General features: G+C 35.1%; 1 protein-coding gene across 1 annotated transcript in view; it reads right to left on the bottom strand.

The window, feature by feature from the left end:
- Positions 1 to 23,872, bottom strand: part of LOC150049768 (putative Polycomb group protein ASXL2) — a 50,221-nt gene that overhangs the window by 8,780 nt on the left and 17,569 nt on the right. Inside the window, exon 2 of the mRNA XM_090353274.1 lies at positions 9,042 to 9,124. Coding sequence (XP_090209400.1) covers positions 9,042 to 9,124 — 83 coding nt within the window. The remainder of the gene's footprint in view (positions 1 to 9,041; positions 9,125 to 23,872) is intronic.

Raw genomic sequence — 23,872 nt, forward strand, 5'->3', positions numbered from 1 at the left:
GCTTCACGAAGAAGAAGTTGGAAATATCTAATTAAATAGAAGAAAACAATTAATCGGGAACCACAAAAGTCCCAAAGCAGAGACCATAATTAGGTAGTGCATTAACACCAACTTCTAGTCTCAAGAATTTAGCATGTGCTTAATAAATATTAATGGAATGAATACTTGCATTCAAGCTTTCACAAAGTCTCCAGGATCTTATGAAACACTGTGAAGGTAGTTGATTGATTAATCAATATGTCCACAACTTTCACTTCACTGATATCCTCTAATAATTTCTTCCACATCCCTCTAATTTGACTCCTGAGTACCTTTGACATAGAAATTTGCATACTGAAAACCATATCTCAGCACATGCATATTAACAGATTGACCATACCAAAAACTAAACACAAAATTTTGCACAGGTATTAATTTGTTAAAAAAAATAAATTTCAGACCGATTCCAGCCAGCAACAATCAGTTTGATTTTGCTTGGATGTATCAGGAAATGTGGGATAACTTAGCTGTCTATTTTTTCCCTAAAAGAACTAAAACTTATTCTTAGGAATAATGCACTTTAGCTTTTAGAAAACCTGGTTCAATCAAACATCCTAAATTTTATTCCCTGTGAAAACAAATCCACTATAAAAAGAAGTCCACATGTCAGCATATCAACACTGTTTTGCATCTGAATTATGCTGTCAAGTTCAAAACAATGAAGCAAAACTAAAATCATTTAGGCATGTGGCAATTAAGAGCATAAGCAATGAAACAAGAGATGACGAGAAAAGCACCACTTCCACATCTTAAATAAAATCTCTCCAGTCAAATGACTGCTCCCCTGCCTGCACCCCCCTACCCACCACAGATTTTTCACCTGCACAAGATACTTAAAAAGACGTATGCACTGTGTAATTTTATGTCCATTTCTGCACTGAAATATTTATAGACTTCTCAGTGTTTCTGGAGTAAATTATAACTAGAGATCTTGGTAAAACAAAAATCACTTAAATTACTTTTTTATTCAATTATTTGGAAGATAGTAAAAAGAAAACTTGACAGAATAAAAAGATGTATCAAACAGTGGCCATTTTGTAGCTGTAATTGTACAATTTAGTAGATATTGATGCAGTCACCCGGGGTATTTTTACCAAAGGTTTCAAATACAATCCAATTAATTCATGTTGTGGGAATATACACATTATACTTGAACATAAAATGTTTTAAGCCAAGTAATTCCAGTAGTTAGTATGTTAGGAATAACAGGGGAAAACCCTTATTTGCAGAATACAAAATGGAAACAAGATGTTGTATGAAGCATATGTTCCAAACACATACTTTCCAAGTGTTGGGAATTCTGGAAATGTTCCAAACTTGGAATCGCTATTATGGATCAAATGTTATTAGCTATCCAAAATTTTTGTGTTGAACTACAGTCCTCAATGTGATTGTATTGAGATGATTAAGATGAAACGAGAGTGGGAAGATAACTAGTGTTCCTAAAAGAAGCAAAGCTATCTTTCTTCAAGCATCACAAGTGAAGGCCTAAAGTGGGCAGTATTAAACCAAGAGGAAAGTAGGGAGAACTCATACTACCAGAACTTGATCTGGTATGGCTGGTCTCTAGAACTATGAGGTAAATATATTTGCATTGGCTAAGTCTCCACCAACTTCATGTCTTTTGCTATGGCAGCAAAAGTAGACTGTTATGGTTATTAAGAACCCTGATTTGGAAACAAGAAAGAACTGTGTTGCAAACTTATTAATCACTTTGAGACATTGTATGTGACAAATATCTTGACTCTACTCAGCAAACCAAACTCATCAAAAATATATTATGTGCCAGAAGTGTATGTGAATATGGGTATACACACACAAGACACTTCATGAATGCTTTCTGGGTTCTAACTAGTACATTTCAAGGCATAGCCCAATTCTTACTAAAGAATAAATCTTAGTTCCCCAGTACATTCCAGAGAGAGACAGAAAACTCTCTGTTGACAGTTCTTATGACAATAATCCTATCAGATCAGGACCTCCTTCCTTCTTAATCATCTCCTTAAAGGTTAAAATATAATCTTATTCAGGGATGCTGGTCAAACCTGGGAGAGATGACAGCATTCAGTCTAAAACTGTGCTTGAAATAATCAACAGTGATTATAAAAATCAAATGCCTGACTACATGAAGTCTCTACCGAGGCCCATATACAGGTTGATTATGGTTGTGCTGAGAAGTAATTTTTGGGACTCTTGTAAGGTAATTCCCCACATCATGAGAGATAATCTTATCGTCCTCCATGAGAAGTTCATTTTTTGGTCATAAGTCTCAAAAAAGTATCTTTAAAGTTTATAATAGCTTTTAAGTCATCAGTTAGATTATGCATAAACTTTTACTATATAATAAATATGCCATTTAATTAAAATGAACTAATTGTGCAAGAAAGTATACAGTACTAATAATACTATAAATGATAAAATATGAAGAACTATATATGTACACACATATGTATGCATATTAGTAGATTAGAAATTCCAAAGTTTATGTAAATGCAAAGTACAATATATAGTTTCTTCATTTATATAATATACCTTATAATTTCAGAATGGCACAGGTTTATCAAAATGCCATATAAAGATTAAAATACCATACCTAATTTCATCTAATTATCACACAACATATAACTTACAGTACTTTCTGATTCATAATTAGCCAAATATGACCTTTGCTCCAGGATATTATGGAGTACCATTTAAGGGACATATAGATTTGAAAAAGGAGTTAATGGGATAATGTGTCCAAATAAGAAGAAAGTGCGATAATCCATGAAGGAAATAATAAGAACTTGAATAGTGAAAAAAAAAGTGGAACACAGAAAAGATGTGCCCAAGATGGAGAAATGGCACTAGTCAGAAACCATCTGGCTCTACTTTCACAAGAGAAGTTCAGAGTAACTCTAATGGAGATTTTTAATCTGTGCAATGATGACAAGTAAAATTTTATGTCAACCTAGAACTAGAGAATTCTAAAGGTTTGCTTGCCCACACACACACAGTTAACTAGATGCAAATTGCCCTATGTTTCTGTTTAATAATGCCATTGTCTCGTACATCCCTCTCCCAGTAGCTGACTGCGCACACTACTTACACAATGAGAGAATTAGATGTTAACAAATGACAGGAATGACACTGTGAGCTAACACTGTAATTCTAAAATGCCCCAACACAAACAAACCAGACCACCATTTCCTTATGAAAGGAGGGCTGCCAGCATGGAGAATGCAGATAAGAATTGATTTTGCAATAGAAATTATTTGTGTTTCTGTCTTATCTCTTGACAAAACATTTCAGCCGCTACCAAAAAAAAAATCTCTTTTAGCATTAATTAGCAAAGTAAATCTCACTAAGAGCAATGCCAAAAGATTTTATTGTTTGTCACTCCATGTGGTAATAGAATTCCTGACATGTTATCCTCTTAAAGAAATGAAACATTTTTCATATGGCACAGCTTAAACTGGAGATCCTAATTTCTAGTATATCATCTCAGAGACTCCAAAACAGAAATCATAAAAGCAAATTTATTCTAAGAATTGTCACAAGAATAAAAAAATAAATACCATGCCTAGTAGAATAATTTTGAAAATCTTGGGTTATCAAGTACATGTTCCACATTGCAAACTGTAAAATATGCCTATCTTCTAAATAACATATGTCAATAAGACTGCCTATAAAACTTATCATATGAGATTGTTTATAAAACTTTTAAAATGACCCTACTGGGGTGTGTAATTATAGGCTGTAGCTCTGTAGACATCTGGTAAAACAAAGCAGGTTTTTATGGAGTAAGACATCAACAATATTGTAAAAATGTACATTATAATTATTGCCATGTTTCTAACTTAACAAGTTCTTTATTGCTTGTTTTGTTTATGAGCAGCTTACCCTCTTAAGAGTATTAACTATTATCTATTAAATAATATAAAAACTGAATCACAGTGGACAGCAGATCAATGTCAGGTATCTTATAACAGCAATACTTAGCCCCTAAGAAAAAAAATGGGTCCCCACTGATGAATGACTGTTTTCCTCAAATTGTACTCCATGAATTTGCAAACCCTCGCATCAAACAGTGCACACTTCCCTGGAAGGTCACTGTAAGGACTGCATGAAATAGGGCAGAGAAATCATATCTCCAAGCATCCAATATGTCTCAGCCTCATCTTTGTAACAGAATAACTTCAGAATAAGAAAATCAAAACCAGAAAAGTGCACCTGGAATACCTCTCTCCCCAAACAAGGTAAATGGAGTTTCTCTTCTTTTCTATGTAAATAGTGTTGCTGCAGACAAAAACATATTCTACAGTGGCAGCCTATCTCCCTGAGGATTGAAATTGTTTAGGTAAGCAGTTCTCAAGAATATTAAACATCCACTCACAAAAGCAGCAGACTACAATATACACACCATCCCCTCCATCGAAGCAGCAGGACTCTTTTAGCAATGGCAGGATTCAGATGATCTCAGAAACATTTCAGACAACTAAGCCTGACCAATTGCTAACAACCATGCATCCACAGGGACAAAAGTTTGAAAACCCTCATAAAGTAAAAAGCACAGAAGGACCACATATTTACTGAATTATATTGATAAATTCATTATAAAATGTATAAGGAAAATTGACCATGCACATTTTCCATAAAAGAACCAAATCTAGAAAAAAAACTACTACAGCTATGCTGTTAACCAAGTAATAACAATAATAATAATAATAATAATAATAATAATTTATTTTACTTTAATATCATTTATTTCAATACCTTTTGTAAAACCCACATGGAAACTAATTATTTTATTCTGTCATTTTCTAAGTAGAATTTAATCACACTCCACATACTTCATCAATAACATGAAGATGATGTAGAAAAGATGTTCTTTTATCATGTCTACATAAAATATGTAATTGAAAGTGTCACTTAAAAAGGAAAAGACTGAATAAACGTCAAGAACTTCATCTCAATCAAATCATTTAACAGTATCACATATACTGAATGCAGTCAAATATCCACATTGGCTTTGTCAAAATTTTTGGTGTTGAGTCAGTTTTTTAACATTGGAAACAACAAATTTAAACCAGTGGCTCTTACAAATGTTTAAGCACAAACAACAAATACATTTACTTGTTCAGGGAATAATCTGCTACAGACAATCACTATGAATGTTTTAATTAGACTGCCACAAAATCACTGGGCTCCTTTTGGTTTCAAAACAACTACTACTGAGGAGGATGACAAGTACAGGTTACGTTAACAGAAACTTCTAACTCTGAGTGCATGTAAAACTCATCAAAGAACCATGTTTATTGAGTTTCTAACTCCATGTCAAGAGTGTTAGGCTCTCTCACTTTAAAGAGCTAACAGATAGCAGGGAAAATACAAGAATGTAAAATTGTGGCATAGCAGGACATTTTGAAAGGAGATTGGCCTGGCACACAGTAGAACTAAAGCTCCCCATACAACTCAGTCTGCAATGATGAACAATAAAGACCCTGAGGTTCCCTGTCTTACAAATGCGAGATATGGGGTGGAGCCTTTCCTGCAGACCATTAACACTGCCTCTTAGGCATAGGGACCAGGTGGCTATGGCCACATTAGTAGCTACATCACTTCCCTGATTTACTCAACCACACCACTAATCTGCAGGTCTTTAAACACGCATCCTTATTGATGAACTAGAAATTAAGCAGGAATACTTGACCTTCTGATGAGGAAATTTCGAAACAAAAATATATACAGCTACACTTCATTTACTCTGCTATTTTAAATATTTGGAAAACATTTGAGAGTCCAGAAAAGTAGCAACACAGTGCACTATGTAGGTAAAATAAATGTCAGCACCTGCTGATTTCAGAAGTGACTTTAATAAGCAAACTAGCACTAGAGAATAGTGAAGAGTGAACAGAGACTTGCAGGCTAAAAGTAACAAGCCATAACTAATGGAAGGAGAAAAGGTTTTAAAAAAGTGAAAATAAATCAGATCACAAAGAAAAAATTATCTGAGGTCATTCAATAGAACTAATGTACACAAGAGAACTAAGAAAAAAAACAGGCAGTCTCTTTCTTTGCCTTTCCCCTTTCTTCCTTAAAATCGCCTGCAGGAATATGCCCAGGTACTGTACTCAGCCCATAAGTATTTTTTCACAAAATATTAAAACACATTTAGTCCATTTCTTTAACAGTATTGAACAACCATTAAATTTATATAATTAATCAGTATTTTATAATATATGAGAAAGTTAATGATCTAATTGAGCTACAATAACAACAAAATCCTACATAATGAATGGTTCACGAACTTCACTTGAAGTTCATAAATAATAACTATAACAAAAATAAAAAATATTCCTCTGAATATTAGAAATTTTTATATGTGGCTAATAAAATTAAAGATGAGCTGAAATTTGTATACATTTAATTTTTTCAATTAAAAAATAAGATATTATTTTTTAAATAAAACTAAGCAATCCAGTTGCAGGTGGCTCATGACTATAATCCTAGCTCCTCAGGAGGCTGAGGTTTGGGGATAGTGGTTCAAAACCAGCCTGGGCAGGAAAGACCATGAGACTTTAATCTCCAATTTACCACTAAAACTCTGAAAGTAGAGCTCTGGCTCAAGGACAGCAACCAGGCCCTGAAGGCATTCCTGTCCTTACAGAAAGATAGGATGTAAAACAGTGTAATAAGACATTGTCTATCAATTCAATACAAATATAGCAGCATTTAACTTTAGAGGGGGTCCAGTATTAATGCCCTTCATGAAGCTTGCTGGTTACACTAAGAGACATGAAAACATTTCATGAACTGGAATGAATTTTATGGAATTGCTATGAAGGAGTGCTTTTCTTCTCCAATGTTCCAAGAATTTATGTTTAAATTTAAAGTGAAACAAACAATTCATCTAAAAAAAAAAAAGGAAAGAAAGAATACAGTAGGAGTACATTTAGAGGAAGAGGAGGCTGTTCTTTCCATTACAGTGTTCTTAAAGTATTCCTTTCAGAAAGTCTCATTTTGCAATTTCATTTGTTTTTGGAAACTACTTAAAGTTGAAGACCTTTCAAGGGCCTTTCTGGTAGTAACAGTTTTTAAAAACAACGAAACCATGCTCCTATTATAAGTGTAACTAAATTACTGCTAAGAATCACAGTACAGGAATACATGAATTGTATATCTTAAGTTACTTATAAGACTGATAGCAGGACTGGAGGGAGAGCTCATATTAGCCTAAGATCTGCTTAGTAAGTCCCAGTTCAGCCTAGTACAGCTCGTTTCCACCTCAACAAAATAAAAAAATAAAATAAAACTGAGAGCAGCAGAGTCATTCCTGTGGAGAAATATATCTTAATGAACAAAACTCAAACATCTGCTGAGTTTTGTCTCATGTCTGTGTTGGCAGATTTCTCTGGCATGGAGCTTCCATTTGACAGGCGTTAGTGTCTTTAGATATACTCCCTCCTTCCTTTTGGCTGTACTACAAGGATATTCAATGCTTTCTAAACACCATCAAATATTTTTAGGCTTATCAACAGGTGGCAAGAAAAAATTAATTTCCATCTTTTCTCATTTTGTTCCTTAATTCCTTGCACTTACAAGCAGCCTAGAATAGTCATTTTCAATGACATTATTATACAGTATAGTTATAGTTTCTCAGGATATTTCTTCAGAGAAAGCAGGAAAAAGGCTCCCACATAGCAACAAATATTTGAGGATCAGTATCCTATGGCCCATACAATTGTGTTCACAAATCTTTTAAAGATACATTTTTAAACAGCTGGAATCTAAGGTTGCCTACATTCCAAAGTTTACTGAGGTTATAGGTGAAATTAATTATTTTTAGGAAAAGTTGTTCTCTTGAGGGCATTCTTCCTCTCAGCAGTTCTTACTCTACATTAAAACATTCAGTAGCTCAGTAAATTTAAGTTACACCAGGTTACCACCTCATAACTATGATGTAGCGAGTTCAATGGCCTGCAAATAATCCAAGCCATGTAGAAAAATCTACTCTCTGCAACATGGCTATAGGCATATTTATAAAGTACCATCAAAGTAATTCATCTAGCAATGGAAGTCAATAACCAATAATGTCTATATGGTCCTTAACTACTGGATAATAAATGCCACAACTCCAAGATTAACACCTAAAACAACTAAAAGACTATCGACAGTAAGTAGTAAGAGGAATGGTAATTGGAAAACAAAAATAAGTCAAGTATTGATATATGCTACAACACGAGTAAACCTTGAAACCATTATGCTAAGGGAAATAGCCACGAGACTTCTTTTCATAAATTCCTTTTATATGAAATACCCACAAGAACAAATCCAGAGACAATAAAGATTAGTGGCTGCAGGGAAAGTGGAGGATGGGGGCTGGTGACACCAGGCTCATCTAGTGATGGACATGTTCTAAAGTTAGATAGTGGTGATGATTGGTGATTATAATACAATGTACTTAGCTGTCATTTTAGGAGAGCAAATTTTAGAGTTTGTGATCCTATATCAAGAAAGTTATTAAAAAATAAATAAAATGTTCCACAGTCAATAAAAGACATTCCAAGTAGAGTTCTTAAATGTAGGAAAACAAAATTTTCAGCCACATTTTATTGGCACTATTTATTTTACCAGTGTCTGGCCATCTTTATTCCCTGGGATCTATCAAGCCCATAAAATGTGTATCTGTGTCTATTGCTTTGTTCAGAAATACCATCTTTTTTGTTGTTGTTTTTTTTTTACAAGAGTAATAGGAATAACTGTGAGTACAAGCCAACTCACACTGTGTTGTTCTTTGTTAACAAACTAGGTTCTGCTTCAGCCCACCTAAACATGTAAGCTAACAAGCAATTCCAAGGAAAAGCCATCTAAGGATTTTGAAATCACAAAAGAATTTTCACGTAGCTAACGTCATTCACTATTAACTAGCATTTCCAAATCTAGATATGATTGCTGATTTCCAACTAGTAATGATTATTAATCAATGAAAACAGAAGGTTTTTAAAAGTAGGAATACTGACCTTGTTTCTTTTAATCCTTCTTTCTGAATAACTTCCAGTATCTGCTTTGCTGTCATTGGTGAGTTGGGATGCTTTTCTAGTGCCTAAAAAAGATAAGACATAAATTTAAGATTCCTAGATTATTGCATAGAAACATACAACAAGAAAATGTCTGTGGCTCATGCAGTCTATTCTTAAATGTTTGCAGGAGGATGAATGGGCTTTTGTATCGAAATTCAGTGCAGGTGTCCAAATGGAAAATGTGATGGGTTTTTGTGTTTTTAATTTTAAACAATTTATGCAAAAAAGTCAACAAAACATGCTTACCCCAAAAAAAGGAAATGAGAAACTACTTCAAAATGTGATAATAAGTTATCAGTCTAAATAAGTCTCCGTATTTTTTAAATGCTTCTAAAGTTCCCGGTTTCAAGGAAACACAGAATCTGAATGTCATCAACAACCAGGAGCAGAATGTTGGACAAAAAACAGCCTTGAGAGTGTGTTAATTTAATTAACCTTCCTTGCATATTTTTTTTGAAAAATGGGAAAGAAAATAAAACCTTCATGGTAAAATGATGTGAAAAGCACACGGGTGCCAACATTCCTCATGGCTCTATTGCCTCCAGTTCAGCTTAGTTCCTTTCCTTTACATTTTCCAATGAATTGCAAATAGAATCTTTCCTCTTTCTATTCTGCCCATAACAGCTCTATGAACTCAGTCCTATTTTCTTTATCTCCTCATTTACCCTGTATTACTAATGAGAAGGAGTTTATCTTCAACAAAGGGTATGGGACATGTGAAATAAGGTTGAATATTTCTACACTTATTAGACCACCACCCCCTTCCCTTTTTTCTGTCCAGACCCTTGACTCTAAACAGAGCACAGCCTACACAGTTCAGCCATAGGGATAAAGTGTTGGTAATAGAAAAAAGTGGACAGGTTATTTCACAATGACTTCTGAGGGAAGATGATATCTATTAAAAAAAGTATTCTATGTCCTGGCCCCAAGCAACTTTAAAGTAGTAAAAGTTCTAAATGATGATTGTTTACAAGAAGGCTCATAATTTTACACATTAAAAAGATCACTTTAAAAGGCTTCTTGATCTTTTTTAAAGTAGCTCTGTGATTTCTTCTGCTGTCAAAGACAGAATCCAAACTAGCACACTGTCAAAAAGCTCCAGTGAATGCCATATAATGTGTCACCTACCACATTTAGGCTACTTCCTACTCTCATATTCCCAGTTCCCAGCAATTTCCCCACTGTCCCAGTCTTAATCAGTCCCTTGCTCATAGCTGATATCAAAAAAAAAAATAGCTACACAAGGTTGCCACTGGTGGATTATAATTGTTTTTCTAGCTGGCATGCTAGCATGCTGAGATCTAAGGACAACAGATTCAAAGCCAGGAAAATCTTTGAGATTCTTGTCTCCAGGTAACCACCATAAAGTTAGAAGTGAAACTGTAGCTCAAATGGTAGTGTACTAGCCTTGAGTAAAAAAGCTTGAGTACAGTGCCAAGTACCGAATTCAAGTCCCAGTACTGGCAAACATACCAAAAAACAGCCACACTAAAAAAAAAAAGCAGGTCAATAACTAAGTCAGCAGGAAAGAAATGGCCTTACAGAACAGTATACTGGAGAGCAGAACAGAAGATACAGGAAGGGAGAAAACAAAAACTAAAAACAAAAAGAAAAAGAAAAAACAGGCATAGCTGTGTAGATAACCGGAGTAAAATTTAAAGTACTGTGGAAAAAGGAAATAAGGAAAGTATATCATTTTTTGAAAGGAGAGAGGGCAATACAGAATCACAGGATCAGGAAAAATGAGTTGAAAATTTTGTAAAGAAGGAGATTAGGTAGAATAGTGTCACTATAATACTGTTACAGCAACAGTAATATCATTGTTACAGTGTTATAGTAAGAGCATTGCTACAGTATGCTACTATTATACCTGTTTCTGCCAGCGCATTACTTCCACTGTCCTTCCAGTGAATTATGGGAAGGAGATACTATGTTATATGGACTACAGATAAGGAGCTCATTGCCCAAAAGGGAAGCAATGTTGGGACAATAAAAATCTCATATCTCACTTTGTTATCTGATAATCTCACTTTGTTATCTGATATATTGAATTTATTTGTATTTGGTTATTTGAAATTTGATAGGGAAAGGGGGAAAACCAAGACGGGGGTGGGGGGTGGGTGGTGGGTGGGGGGGAGGGTAATGGGTAACAAGACATGTGAAAGGGTATCAATGCATGTGAATTAATGCACCTTCTATCTGGCAAATATCATGTAACCCTTTTATTAATTACAATAAAAACTATTTTAAAAAAAATCTCATGTGAAACACACATGGACCCTAAACAAGCAAGGATGCTAGAGACAGGTAGGGAGCAACAGAAAGATGGTGGGAGAACAGGAATGCTGAGAAGAGATAGAAAGAAGGAACACAGTGCTAAACTCGAACTGTCTAAGGGAAAACTGATTCCATCTCTACAAAGAGCCGATGAAGAAGCTCCACTGTACTGGACAATGTTTTAACAGAAATTTGGGAGCACCTGAAAATGGGGTTATTTACTGTGGAGGATAACCTATGTCACTTTCCTGAGTACAGACTCCTTGGCACTCCTGGGTAGCTCTTCCTAACAACTGAGAGAATTTGGATAGCCCTGGACCCTTGTCCATGACATCACTTCCTTTTCTACAAAGGAAGTAAACATGCCAAGAATATCATCATGAAATGGAAGAGGGAGGAAGGAAATGTTGAACACACACAGAACATGCAAGCCGCCCTCAATTCTTTCAAGACAAAAAATGAGACTGGGAAGGAGATTTCTGGGTTTGATGAAGTTATGCAGATATTGGCAGAGCAAAAGATAGGGAGACATGAACTTCACAGGAAAAAAAAATCACTGTTGTCCTCAAAATATTATTGCGGAGACATGTATCAGACACACAGCCATGCTGTAAAACATCAGAGAGAGAAGACATAGGCCATCCTAAACTAGAGATGGAAATGATGGAGTACTATCTGTTCATTATAAAAACAAGTCCATAGCCATGAGGCAGTACTTGCCTATCTCACTAGTCTCAAATTTTTCAATGACAGAAAGTCTTCTTTTTGCAGAAACAACTCTATCAGACTATTCACTAGGTTCGACTACTTTATTAGTGCACTAAAAGTGCCTTTGATCCAGCATAAAGTTGTTTCTGAGTTTTTTTATATACTTGTTTTCCTTTCTAATTTACTCAAACTGCTAATTTTGCACCAAGATAAAATACTGACTAAAACCTACATTTCCCATTGATAAGCCATTATTTCTCAATATTATTTGTCTTAGAAGCCACACGTGGTTAATGAGGCTTCCATTACTGTATACAATGAAAATATTCTACCACATAACATCTATGTGTAAATGTGGAGCCCAATGTAAAAGATATAGGTGGAGGTCAAGGTTTTGAGCTGCTGAAGATGAGGGAGATCAGAGCCCCTCTAGCTAAAGGGACATCTGGGAATCAAGAGGAGCTCTGAACTGCAAGCTACTATTTGGAGCTGGGCTAGGGGACTTGTGGGGCTCCACTGATCTTTCATTCAATTATTGTGCCAGCACCACACTGTTGTAATTAATTGCTATATCATTCTAATAGACTTCACTTTCCGAACAGGACACTATTCTCATTATTCCTCTTAAGTTTCTAATTATTCACTCATTTATCGTTCCAGATGAAATTGAGATTGGATTTGCATGAACCACTTAATTAAATTTGGAAGGAATTTACACAAATTATGCCATTTAAGATTTATTTTTAAACCTGTAATAATCTTTTAATTACTTCATGTGTTCAGTTGCAACTATGTAAACTTTTTCTATACATGTTCACATATCATTCTTAATGCATGATGATTACTAACTGTGTACAGCTAATTACAAATTTAATGGCTTAAATAATACAATAGTGAAGACCCATGTTTTCTTAGAAATATGAATTTCATCTCCTTTTTCTTGTATTTCTATTTTATTTCTTCTTCCTACATTTATTTTGGGTAAAAATTATCTTTGTTATTAATTCATTTCAAAACTGTGTGCTGAAAATTGAAGCTATTTTAGTGTTTATTTACTAAACACAGGAAACTAACACTGTTGTGTTTTTGCTGAAAATATCTATTACTAGAATTATTAGAATTAACACTACCAGAAAAAAAGAGTGAAAATAAGAACCAATGGCCAAACTCTCCTGTCTCTTTGCACCAGAATCTGTTCCAGTGCTCAATCCTTGCATTAGTACCCTTCTTTTTTGTATGAAAGAGATGACTGGCCTGTGTCATCACTAACTTCGTGATTCTACATCACTTTTAGTGTGCTCTTCAACAGTTGATACAAATTCCTCAAAAACTCTCAGTGCTTAACAAGATAACTTACTTCAACATTGCCATTGTACAAATGCTTTCTATTTCAAAATGGGCACTCTCCATTGCCAAGAACACAAAGAAGACCTGGCATCAGCTACTTTCCAATGACAGATCATCAGTTTTCACCAGAAGTAAACAACCATGGAGAAAGGGCAAATAGAACATTGGATTTGACCATCTTGACTAACAGTATTAGAGCCTAACTCAAAGACATTAAAATGTATGCAAGTGAGAGGAGACAAGACAATGTTGTCCCAGATATTTCTTCCTTCATGCTCCAGGGGCAGGGCGGGGGAGGGGGTGTAAAGGAGAGTCAGCCATGTAGCAAAAAAGAGGCAAGTAACTGTAGCCACTGGCTATGTAAAGAATGTGTCTTTCTATGTATTTGGCTAAGCCTTCAGTTACTTTCTAATTCAAGAACACTGGTGCAGACATTTTAAGGCTCACCTAAGAATTCTTTAGTGTCTCTCAAACACAAAATAGACTTTAAATATCCCTAAGATAAACACATTAGACCACTGTTTACTCAGAGGTTTAAGTTTTGGCCCTACAGGCCCTCAATAAAACTTTCTGAGAGTTATTTCATTACAATAAGAAAAAAAGTCCCACAATTTAAAAATCATTTCAAGGTTTACATTTGTATAATCCCAGATGGGTATCTATGACCAGGCGCCCTCCCTTTTTCTAACATTAAAGTATGTTCTCCAAATCCATACTGGCAGTTCATTACAGGGTTGAGATGCTTAAGGCCTGATGTCCTGTTTAAATCATTATGGGTTTGTAACAACAATCCACCATTATACAGCTTTCAGCAATTATAGAGTGCTTTCACATAATGGATAGTATTTCAGTTTATTTCACACAACATGTTATTTTAGTTGATCCTCAAGAGAACTCTGTGAAATGCATAGAGGTATTTTTAAATGTCTTGGATATGTACCGAGTTTAACTAACTGGTTCACGGACATAAAATTAGCAAGGAAATGATCAAAATTTGTGTATATGATATCGTTGATGATGATAAAATTTAAATATAAAAGCAGCTAATACTTACAATGCTTATCAGATACTTCCTGTGAATTACGTCCTTGCCAGGAATGTTACCTTATTACAACAGAATGGTTGTATTTAATGTTTCTATATCTACTAATGTAGACAAAGCTCAAAGGTCAATACCATTTTGTTAAAATATGAATTTTTATCACCAGCAGTTTTCAGATAGGAAATTGAGTCACAGGAAAAATAAATGACCGCACCTTGGTAGAACTGCCCAGATTTCATAACTCAACTAGCACATGTGCTCACTAATTAAGGGGTTAAAGATCACACTACTTTTTATTCTGTTTGAAAGCATTTTATGGGAAAATTACATGCTATCACAGTAATCATGAATGTGTGACTTAAAACATGGGAATACCATACAGCTGGAGAGTTGTCCCTATATCACACAAGAGCAAATTCCAGAAAGAGAAAGTGCCCCTAAGATTACATAGCTGGGAAGGCCATCCAACATAAAAATCTCTTTCTACCAAGCTAAGCCACTTTACACCAGGAACACAAGGCATTCTGCACAAACAGAAGCCAATGGTAAAGGTACTATATAAGGGCTCCATCTAACAAATCCCACTTCAACAATGTCACAGTTAAGAACAGACATTTTCTTAAACATTCAAACAATGGTTTAAACTGTATGTTCCCTTGGTAGCATCTGCAATCCATTTCATGATATTCATCCTGCTACCCTGCAAGCCTCATGAGGTCTAGGACTTCAGGACTCATTCACATCTACTGCCACTGGAGCGCTGGGAAACCAGGTTTCAGGAAGCCAACAGCAAGGTAATTTCCACAGAAGTTTTGTTTTACTCAATGTTTGAAGTTTTGGGGGGATATGATGATCCTGTGTGCTATTTATGAAGATACCTAACTTCTTTCATTCTGTTTTTTCATTTCACAAAAAATCTTTTGAAGCTGAGCCCAGTGGCTAACACTGGTAATCCTAGCTACTCAGGAGGCTGAGATCTAAGGATCTCGGTTCAAAACCACCTCAGGCTTTGGAGACTCTTATCTCCAATTAACCACCAGAAAACCAGAAGTGGCACTGTGGCTCAAGGGTACGTGGTGCCTTGAGCTGAAGAGCTCAGGGACAACGCCCAGGCCCAGAGTTCAAGACCCATGTCTGTAAAAAGAAAAAAATGTTTAGAGGTCTACGTGGGATAGTGAAGGTAAAGCACTTATTATTCCAAATGTCTGCCTACGTAATGAGAGTAATAAACATTAGCTAATAGCCCTGTGGGCTAGAAGCCCCCTTTACTCTCAGTCCAAAAGCACAAACTTCTCAATATGGGGAAAAGGGGGTTAGGAATACGTTGAGCCTTTGACATCATCTCCCTGCTTATCACCATTCTGTCCCTCCTCTCCTGGCCACAGAGAAACTATTCCACTGTGGATTCTCAAGTAAATCCAAACCATACAACAAACACCTAGTGTCATTACAGTCAGCAATCTACTTCAATATAGAGAGAAAATGGGAAAAGAGAGCCAAACATACCAATGCCATGAATTAAAAGAAAAAATCATTTAAAATGATAAATGATATGTCTCAAAAATGAAATCCCTTCTCCTGAGTCCACTAAAATTCCACTACTTGGTCAAAAAAAGCTCACAAATATGCCTTTTTTGAGTGGGAGGTGGCAGGGAAAGGGAAAGCGGAAGAAAAACATGGGAAGGTATAACAATGTTCAAGAAGTAATGTATCCACTATTTGATGAATGTAACTGTACATCTCATGTCTTTTGCTTGCCTTCTTTTTTTTACCATGTAGTTCTAATTTTTCACTTTGAGTGTTATAAGTTATTTAATAATAAATTATATGTATTGTCCTACTATGTGATCTTAAGACTGCTGTTACATAAATATCTAAAACTGGGTCTCCTGCGTTAACCACATGATACGTTGCTACATATTTTTAACATTATCCATATCAAATCTCCCTTTGTTTCCAGGCTAAAGGAACCAGTTTCTTTCATCAATCATCAAAGAAAATAGCTTGCAGACACTACCATTTAAAGTAGCCATCTCTGAATATTCTTCAACTTCACATGTAATTTAAAAAAAACACCTGAAAAGTCTATATAACCATTTAAATATATTAACTAAATACCATTGGTAAATATGTTAACTATAGCTTAAACAAAATGCAACACAATAAACCTATTAAATTCCTTCTTATGAATCCATTAATACAAAGTAAGATGACACCTGCTCTTTTGATCAGACATCTCACACTGTCACTCAATAAAAAACATTTTCTTTGTAATTACGACAATGCTGTGATCTATTTTGCAAAGTTGCCAAATATAAATATGTCTTTCTTAATATGCTTTGAGTGACCTCTGAAATCTTATTAATCACAAATACTTAAGTGCTAAGTCCTTCCAAAAAACCTCTTTTCTTAGAGTTTTACATACCCCAGAAATAAAGCCTACCAAAGAAAGAGGACAAGGACAAGGAGGAGGAGGAGAGGTGTGATTTTTTTGTAAATTTTATCTTTTTTTTTTAACTGCAGGCTATTTGTTGAAGTTCTTTTAGGATCATTATGTCAGTTTCCCACTTTATTCTGTGTGCTTGCATAACTGGCAAGCAAAATTTTGATATATGCCAGTTTATTCTTGAGAGAGATAAACAGACAATGGAAAACAAACCCTGTATCTGCCAGTGGGATATTCCCTCAGACTGATGGTGATTGCTCAATCAATATTCCATGCATACAGATGTTCAATCTGCTGCAATTTAATGATACTATCAAACAGTTCCTAACTGTCCATCACATCTAAAAGAGTTCCACTTTAGACTCCTGTCAAATAACTGGCTGAAATTTGGCTCTAACAAGCATATCTTCCTGATATGTAAGTTTAATAATCTTATCAAAAGTAAATTAATTTAGTTTGACATAAATTAACTGAGAGAACCCATAATGCCTTCCAGGGATCTTAACTTCCATTTCTAAATGCTCACAGTCATCTGCTTAATAGACTCAACTCGGGGGTTAAGATAAAGCTCAATGATTTATGATTGCAGAATGTTGCCCCTTTTAAAAATAATAACACTTCCACAGCTGTGACTCTACATTCTCACTTTATGACTCACATGAGATCATTTATTCCTCATAACCACTCTATAACTAAGGGACTAAAGACTTAATTCATCCACTGTTACACAACTAGTAAGAGATAGAACCAAGATTTAGACCTAAGTTTTCCGGATAAAGGTTCTCTTGTTCTGCTGTGAGCATTCCCACAGCTATCAACAATACTTCTTGTTCCTCAGTTCAGACTCTTTCAGTGATCTGTTGGTAACTTCACACTTTCTCATGTCTCATCCTATCCCTAGTCCATATAAATTCTGTCTTATCATTTTCTATTCCTTCTTTTTTTATATATTTTTATTGTAATTAATAGGAAGGTTACATGATATTTGCCAGATAGATGGTGCATTAATTCCCATACATTGATACCCTTTCACATGTCTTGGTCCCTATTTCCCTCCCACCCACCCCTACCCCTCATCTTGTTTTCCCCCATTCCCTATCCAATTTCAAATAACCAAATACAAATATATCCGATATATCAGGTAACAAAGTGAGATACTGTAACAATATGAGATAACCAAGGGACAGCAAAAGAGGTGAGAGATAACATAGTACCTTAAGAACAACAATCATTCGTTATATGGCTTATGTTTCTATATCCTAGAGATCCTTTCATTTAGCGTCCTACTATATGGCCTTTTGTATCAAGGTTTTGCTCTATTGCAAGTCTCTGCTAGGAGAGCCCAAGGTTTCTACTGATTATGACAAATGAGGGAAACCATTGAGCCTAAGTTCCTTTGAGTCTGGCTTACTTCACTTAATATGATCTTTTCTAAGTCTTTCCATTTCCTAACAAATGGGGCAATGTCATTTTTTCTGACAGCAGCATAGAATTCCATTGTGTACAAATACCACATCTTGTTGATCCACTCATCAACTGAGGGACATCTAGGTTGGTTCCATATCTTTGCTATGGTAAATAGTGCTGTAATGAACATTGTTGTGCTGGTGGATTTAGTATGTCCTTGTTTCTGGATGGTTGGGTAAATGCCAAGTAGTGGAATTTCTGGGTCATAGGGGAGCTCTATGTTTAGTCTTTTGAGGCACTGCCCTACTGCTTTCCATAGTGGTTGAATGAGTTTGCACTCCCACCAACAATGTAGTAGTGATCCCTCCTGGCCACATCCCCTCCAGCATCTGTTGTTATTAGTTTTCTTGATCCTGGCCATTCTAACTGGAGTGAGGTGGAATCTTAGAGTTGTTTTGATTAAAGAAGGAATAATTCAAAAGGAAACATACATCACAAAATATTTCAAAAATGAGAAATTGTGTCTGACAATAAAATTGCTCTGACTGATCTAGAACATTGTGCTAATTTTATGGTAGTTTAACTCTGTAGCATTAGTTATCTCAAACTAACTTAATGAATGAAAGTTAAGTTTGTCTGAGAATAATAAGGGTTTCCTGCTTCCAGAGCTGGAAAGAGGCTCTGTGATAGAGTGCTTACATACCATGGGGATTTCCATGTCCCTGAATTTGACCCCTGACACAGCTAAAAAAAATTGATGAATTAAATTAGAAATGGCTAGACAGGTGGAGGTGGCTCATGTTTGCAATCCTAGCTATTCACTGAGGCTGAGATGTGAGGATCAGGATCAGCTTCAAAGCCAGATGCTGTGGGGAAGTCCCTCAGATCCTTATCTCCAATTAATCACCAGAAAGCTGTAAATGGAGCTGTGTGTAGCTCCGATGGTACAGTGCTATCCTTGAGCAAAAAAAAAAAAAAAAAAAAAAAAAAGCCCAAGAGGGTAGGGACAGTACCCCAGTCCCTGAGTTCAAAACCACCCCGGGACCAGCACAAAAATAGATAAAAATCAATAAATACATGGAAACAAAAACGGGATTCCTGTTTCTAAACTAAGAGAATTATCTTAATTGTCAAACTCTCTCAATTATCAAAGTTAACAGGTCCCCTTCTCTGGCCCTCACTGGTGGTGAGAGAGTTGCCTCAGTGAGACTTTCATGAAATACACACAATATTTTGAAGTTGTGGGGTGAAACCTCCATAAAGCTCTAAGTATAGGGTGGGGTGGGGGGAGGGAAATGGGGACAAAGATATGAGAAAGGGTATCAATGTTTGTGAAGTAATGCACCTTCTATCTGGTGAATATAATGTAACCCTTCTACTAATTATTATAAAAATATATGGAAAAAAGGGGGAAAGAGCTCTAAGTATAACACAAACATGTCTCTGAGAATAGTAAACATATCCTAGGTAGATAAACTCCCCAACATCTAATAAGATTAAATCCAGGTTATCCATTTAGATATTACTATAGATAAAGCTCTGTAAATTAGACTGGTAAGTGGCAGGCTTAATGCAATCTTAGAAAATCAAGGCACTTATTGTATAGTTTTGTGTACACAGGATACGGTGTGTGCCTGTGGTAAGCAAGGCATCTGCAGTCAGAGCTGTCAGCATCCTCTAGAGAGTATATTCTAAAGCAGTCATCACTAGAGACAGTGGGTGTTAATAATAGCAGCTTATCTTTATACAATACTTGAAAGTATTTCATCATAGACATAGGTCAGGCACTTTTCTACGAACTTGACTATGTCAAAAATTTAATTCCCATGCATCCATTAAGGAATGTATTCTTTCTCTGAAATAAGAAAACGGAGACACCAACTCATGAATTGACTTAGACCAGTCAATCCCCTCTTTAAGAAGCCGAGCTGGGAATTAAATCCGTGCCCCTCCCAATCCAAGTGTTTTGCCATCACAACAAACTAGCTTAAGTTGAAACAAGCAAACTCATTTAGAAGATAATTCAGTATCATGAAGATGCAAACTTCGTATACCTATAAGGGTACCTGTACACAGATATATGTGTATCTATAAAAAGCACAACCTATTCTATCACTTTAATGTATACCTACAAGGGTACCTATATAGAGATATATACGTATCTGTAAAAAAAAACACACCTATTCTACAGCTTTAATGTTAACTTGCAATGATGGTGCATAAATACCTAAAGGGATATGTGCATCATAAAATAATTCATAGCCATTATACAGAATAAGCGAAGCATAAGAAAATATGTACTTACATGAAAGAATATCTATGAGAAAGTGACAAGTAAAAACATTCAAGAGTAATATGTACAGGAGAATTATAAATTCCAATGTATATAGTACTCATATACAAATGCCAACAAATCCCATGCACATTACATAAAAGGATATAAAGTTAAAAATGACTACACTGCAATGTGGTAGAAAAAGGTAGAAGGAAGAAATTTCAGGTTATTTTATGCTTTTGTACTTAAAACCACAGATAATTCTAGTAATCTTTTAACTGTACACTTATACAATATCTATACATTATAAAAGTTATATTACTGATGCATTTGTTATATAAATTAATGAACAAGCTAAAGCAACTCCAAAAGAAAAATGAATACTCACCTTAAAAAAACAACAGCAACAACATATTTGTGCCTTATATTATCAAATATACAGGAAAAAAATATAGGTAGACTGGATTTTTTTTCTTTTTTTTCCTTTTTTTTTGGGGGGGGGCAGTTTTGGGGCTTGACCTCAGAGCCTGGGCTCTGTCCTTTTTCTGGGTATGTGGTTCCAGTGGATCAAACCTAGGACTTAGTGCATGTTAGGCAAGCACTCTACCACTAGGCCATGCTCTGGCCCTAGAGTCAATTTATTTCTAAAGCAAACATTAATAAATAATTATTCAATACAAGTCAGGAAAAGTTTCATAATTGTCACAAACTAGTCTGATATAATACAGAAGAAGGATACAGAAGGAATTAGTTGTAAAGTATATCTTAGGAACTTATATAAAATGATTGGATTATATGGAATGACGTAAAATTTGAAATGTGTTACTTGGTTCTGCCTACTAAATGCTGAAGAATGACAATGATTCTTATTTTGTCACAATTAGTAGCAACATGACTATTTGGACAATAGCATTGCCTCCCTCTAATAACTCATCTATTTAATAATATTTACCAAGCACATACATACAACAATACAATATAATACATCATCCTCACCCATCTCTGGAGATACTCTTTCCCTGGCTTAACTGCAGTAGGGGAGGGGAGGGCAGCAATTGTAATTCACAGAATTAGATTTAAAAGTAAAGGAAGTAAAGAAAGCCATATGTCTTTTTTTTTCAATTTATTCAAAATGCTAATCTAGCTAACACAGAAAAATGACCTCTGCCTATTGAATTGCCAGCAGTGGTATTGTAATTTAAATCTTAAGGCATCATAGTACCTGTATTTGTGTGATTATGTTTTTAGTTTTCAGACACAAGCACCTAATACGGATTTTTTAATGGATGGAAGCAAGATAAATGATAAAAATGTTTAGTGGACTCAATTTACTGGTTGTGTATATACTCTTTGATGAGTTCTGGAAAGTACTCTAGACCATTTTAGTGTGAAAAAGTTAAGTCCTGAGATTTGCTGGAAGCATGTTACTGGTCATGTAGAGAAAACCCAGCTCAGAAAATGAATCTACTGCGGTGGGAAGCAAAGCAGTTGAGAGTATCCTGAACATATTAATTCCTTTTTCTTTAGGTATTACTTAGGATATTCCAGTATCCTGTACTGTCATTTGAGTATAACAGTCTTCCTGTAACTTATCCTTTCTATCAGTTGGTTAGACAAACAAATGTCCAAGAACAAGTTGTCTGTTGTGCTAAGTATTAAGACTATAATTGGTTCATTTCAAACCCTCTGGGTTTAGTCACTATCACCACACCACAGTAGTAATAATAATAATTAAAAATATAGTAATAATAGATTTAAAACTTTACAAACACATAACTCAGCTGCTAGTTTTTTCTCATTTGTTTTGAAAATGAACAGTAAAGCTATTGATAAAATCTCTATCATGCAATTCAAATTCTTAATGAACTAAAATGTTGAAAAGGCACAGTTAAATATATTCTTTGATCCAGTCAGAGGTGATATCTAAAATTTTAAATGACTTTATAGTAGTAGTGGGAGTTCACCAAACAAAGCTATATGTAATTCTAATAGCAAAATGTCTTTACCTAGAACTTAAATCTGATGAATAGTAGCTGAAGGAATTCCTGCTTCCCAGGAATTCCCTGCCTCAGAAAGAAGTCTAACATTCTGAAAATATAAAGCAGGTGTCCTAAGATTTTAGAAATATGACCCAGAGGCCTTTCTCTAGACTAGCAGGCTTAATGTGATATTGTGATCCCTTCCTAATTGGAGCTATGCATAAAAATTGACCATAATGGTTTATTCACCCTGATTTACTATACTCAAGTAATTATGATAAAGTATCTGCATCGTGATTGATCCTATAAATTCTTATAGCAATGATTTTTATATGCACTAACCATATTGCCCAGCCAAATTTCCTCCATGATGTTCCACATTCTAGTTATTCCTCTTAAATCATACACTAGAAGAGAGAGAAGGTTGCATTCATCAGGGCACCCAAGCAGAACTGGGTTCAATAAGTCAATATTTGTTTATATGAAATATAGGCTAGGTCTCTTTTCAAAGGAAATGAAATATTAAAAATAGCTTTGTCAACAAAAGATGCTTTATGAAATCAAACAGTCCATATTGCTTCCTAGCCTTTTGTGCTAACAACCAGGCTAGGAACTCACTATTGTATGATGCCATATTTTGAAGTTAAAATAAATGATTAACTTTGATGTGAACAACATGTCTATTCGTTTGAAAGAAAGAATACACAGAGTTACCTATTAGCCAACTCTAAATTGCCACTCACATAAAGTCTTAGTCAAATTGTTCCCAGAGGTCATCATTCAGCGTTATTATATTACATCTAAAGATAAATTAGACCAGATGTTGTTCTCTTATATTCACTCAACTACAGAAGCAGGCAATTGGCTCCCAAGAAATCAGTCCTCGCAATGTAAACTTCTACCTTAAAAAGTGTTGAGCCCGCTATTATCTACCCTTGCTTTCAAGTTCAACACATAACTAGAGCTGCGGCTTAGTTCACAGGTACAGAGGATATATAAAATGACAAGCCAGCGCCTAACATGTATGGATTGCAAACGATGCCATCTATAAACATAAAATGTATCTACTGTATATTATGGCAAATTAAAACAAGGCGATGAAATTCTGTTTTGTGGCCTTAGCTCTTCATAGGTGGCCTTAAGTATAATAATTATGATTCAGTGATTGCACTAATCTATAATAGCTAAAATTTGGGGAGATAGGAAATCTGCTATGAAAGGACTGAGGCAGATAAATTATGCCAGACTAAAAACAAATGATTCAAAAAATCAGAGACTGTGAATTTACAA

Source organism: Megascapheus bottae, chromosome 19 (assembly GCF_031878675.1).
Source record: "Megascapheus bottae isolate mThoBot1 chromosome 19, mThoBot2.hap1, whole genome shotgun sequence".
Lineage (NCBI taxonomy): Eukaryota > Metazoa > Chordata > Mammalia > Rodentia > Geomyidae > Megascapheus > Megascapheus bottae.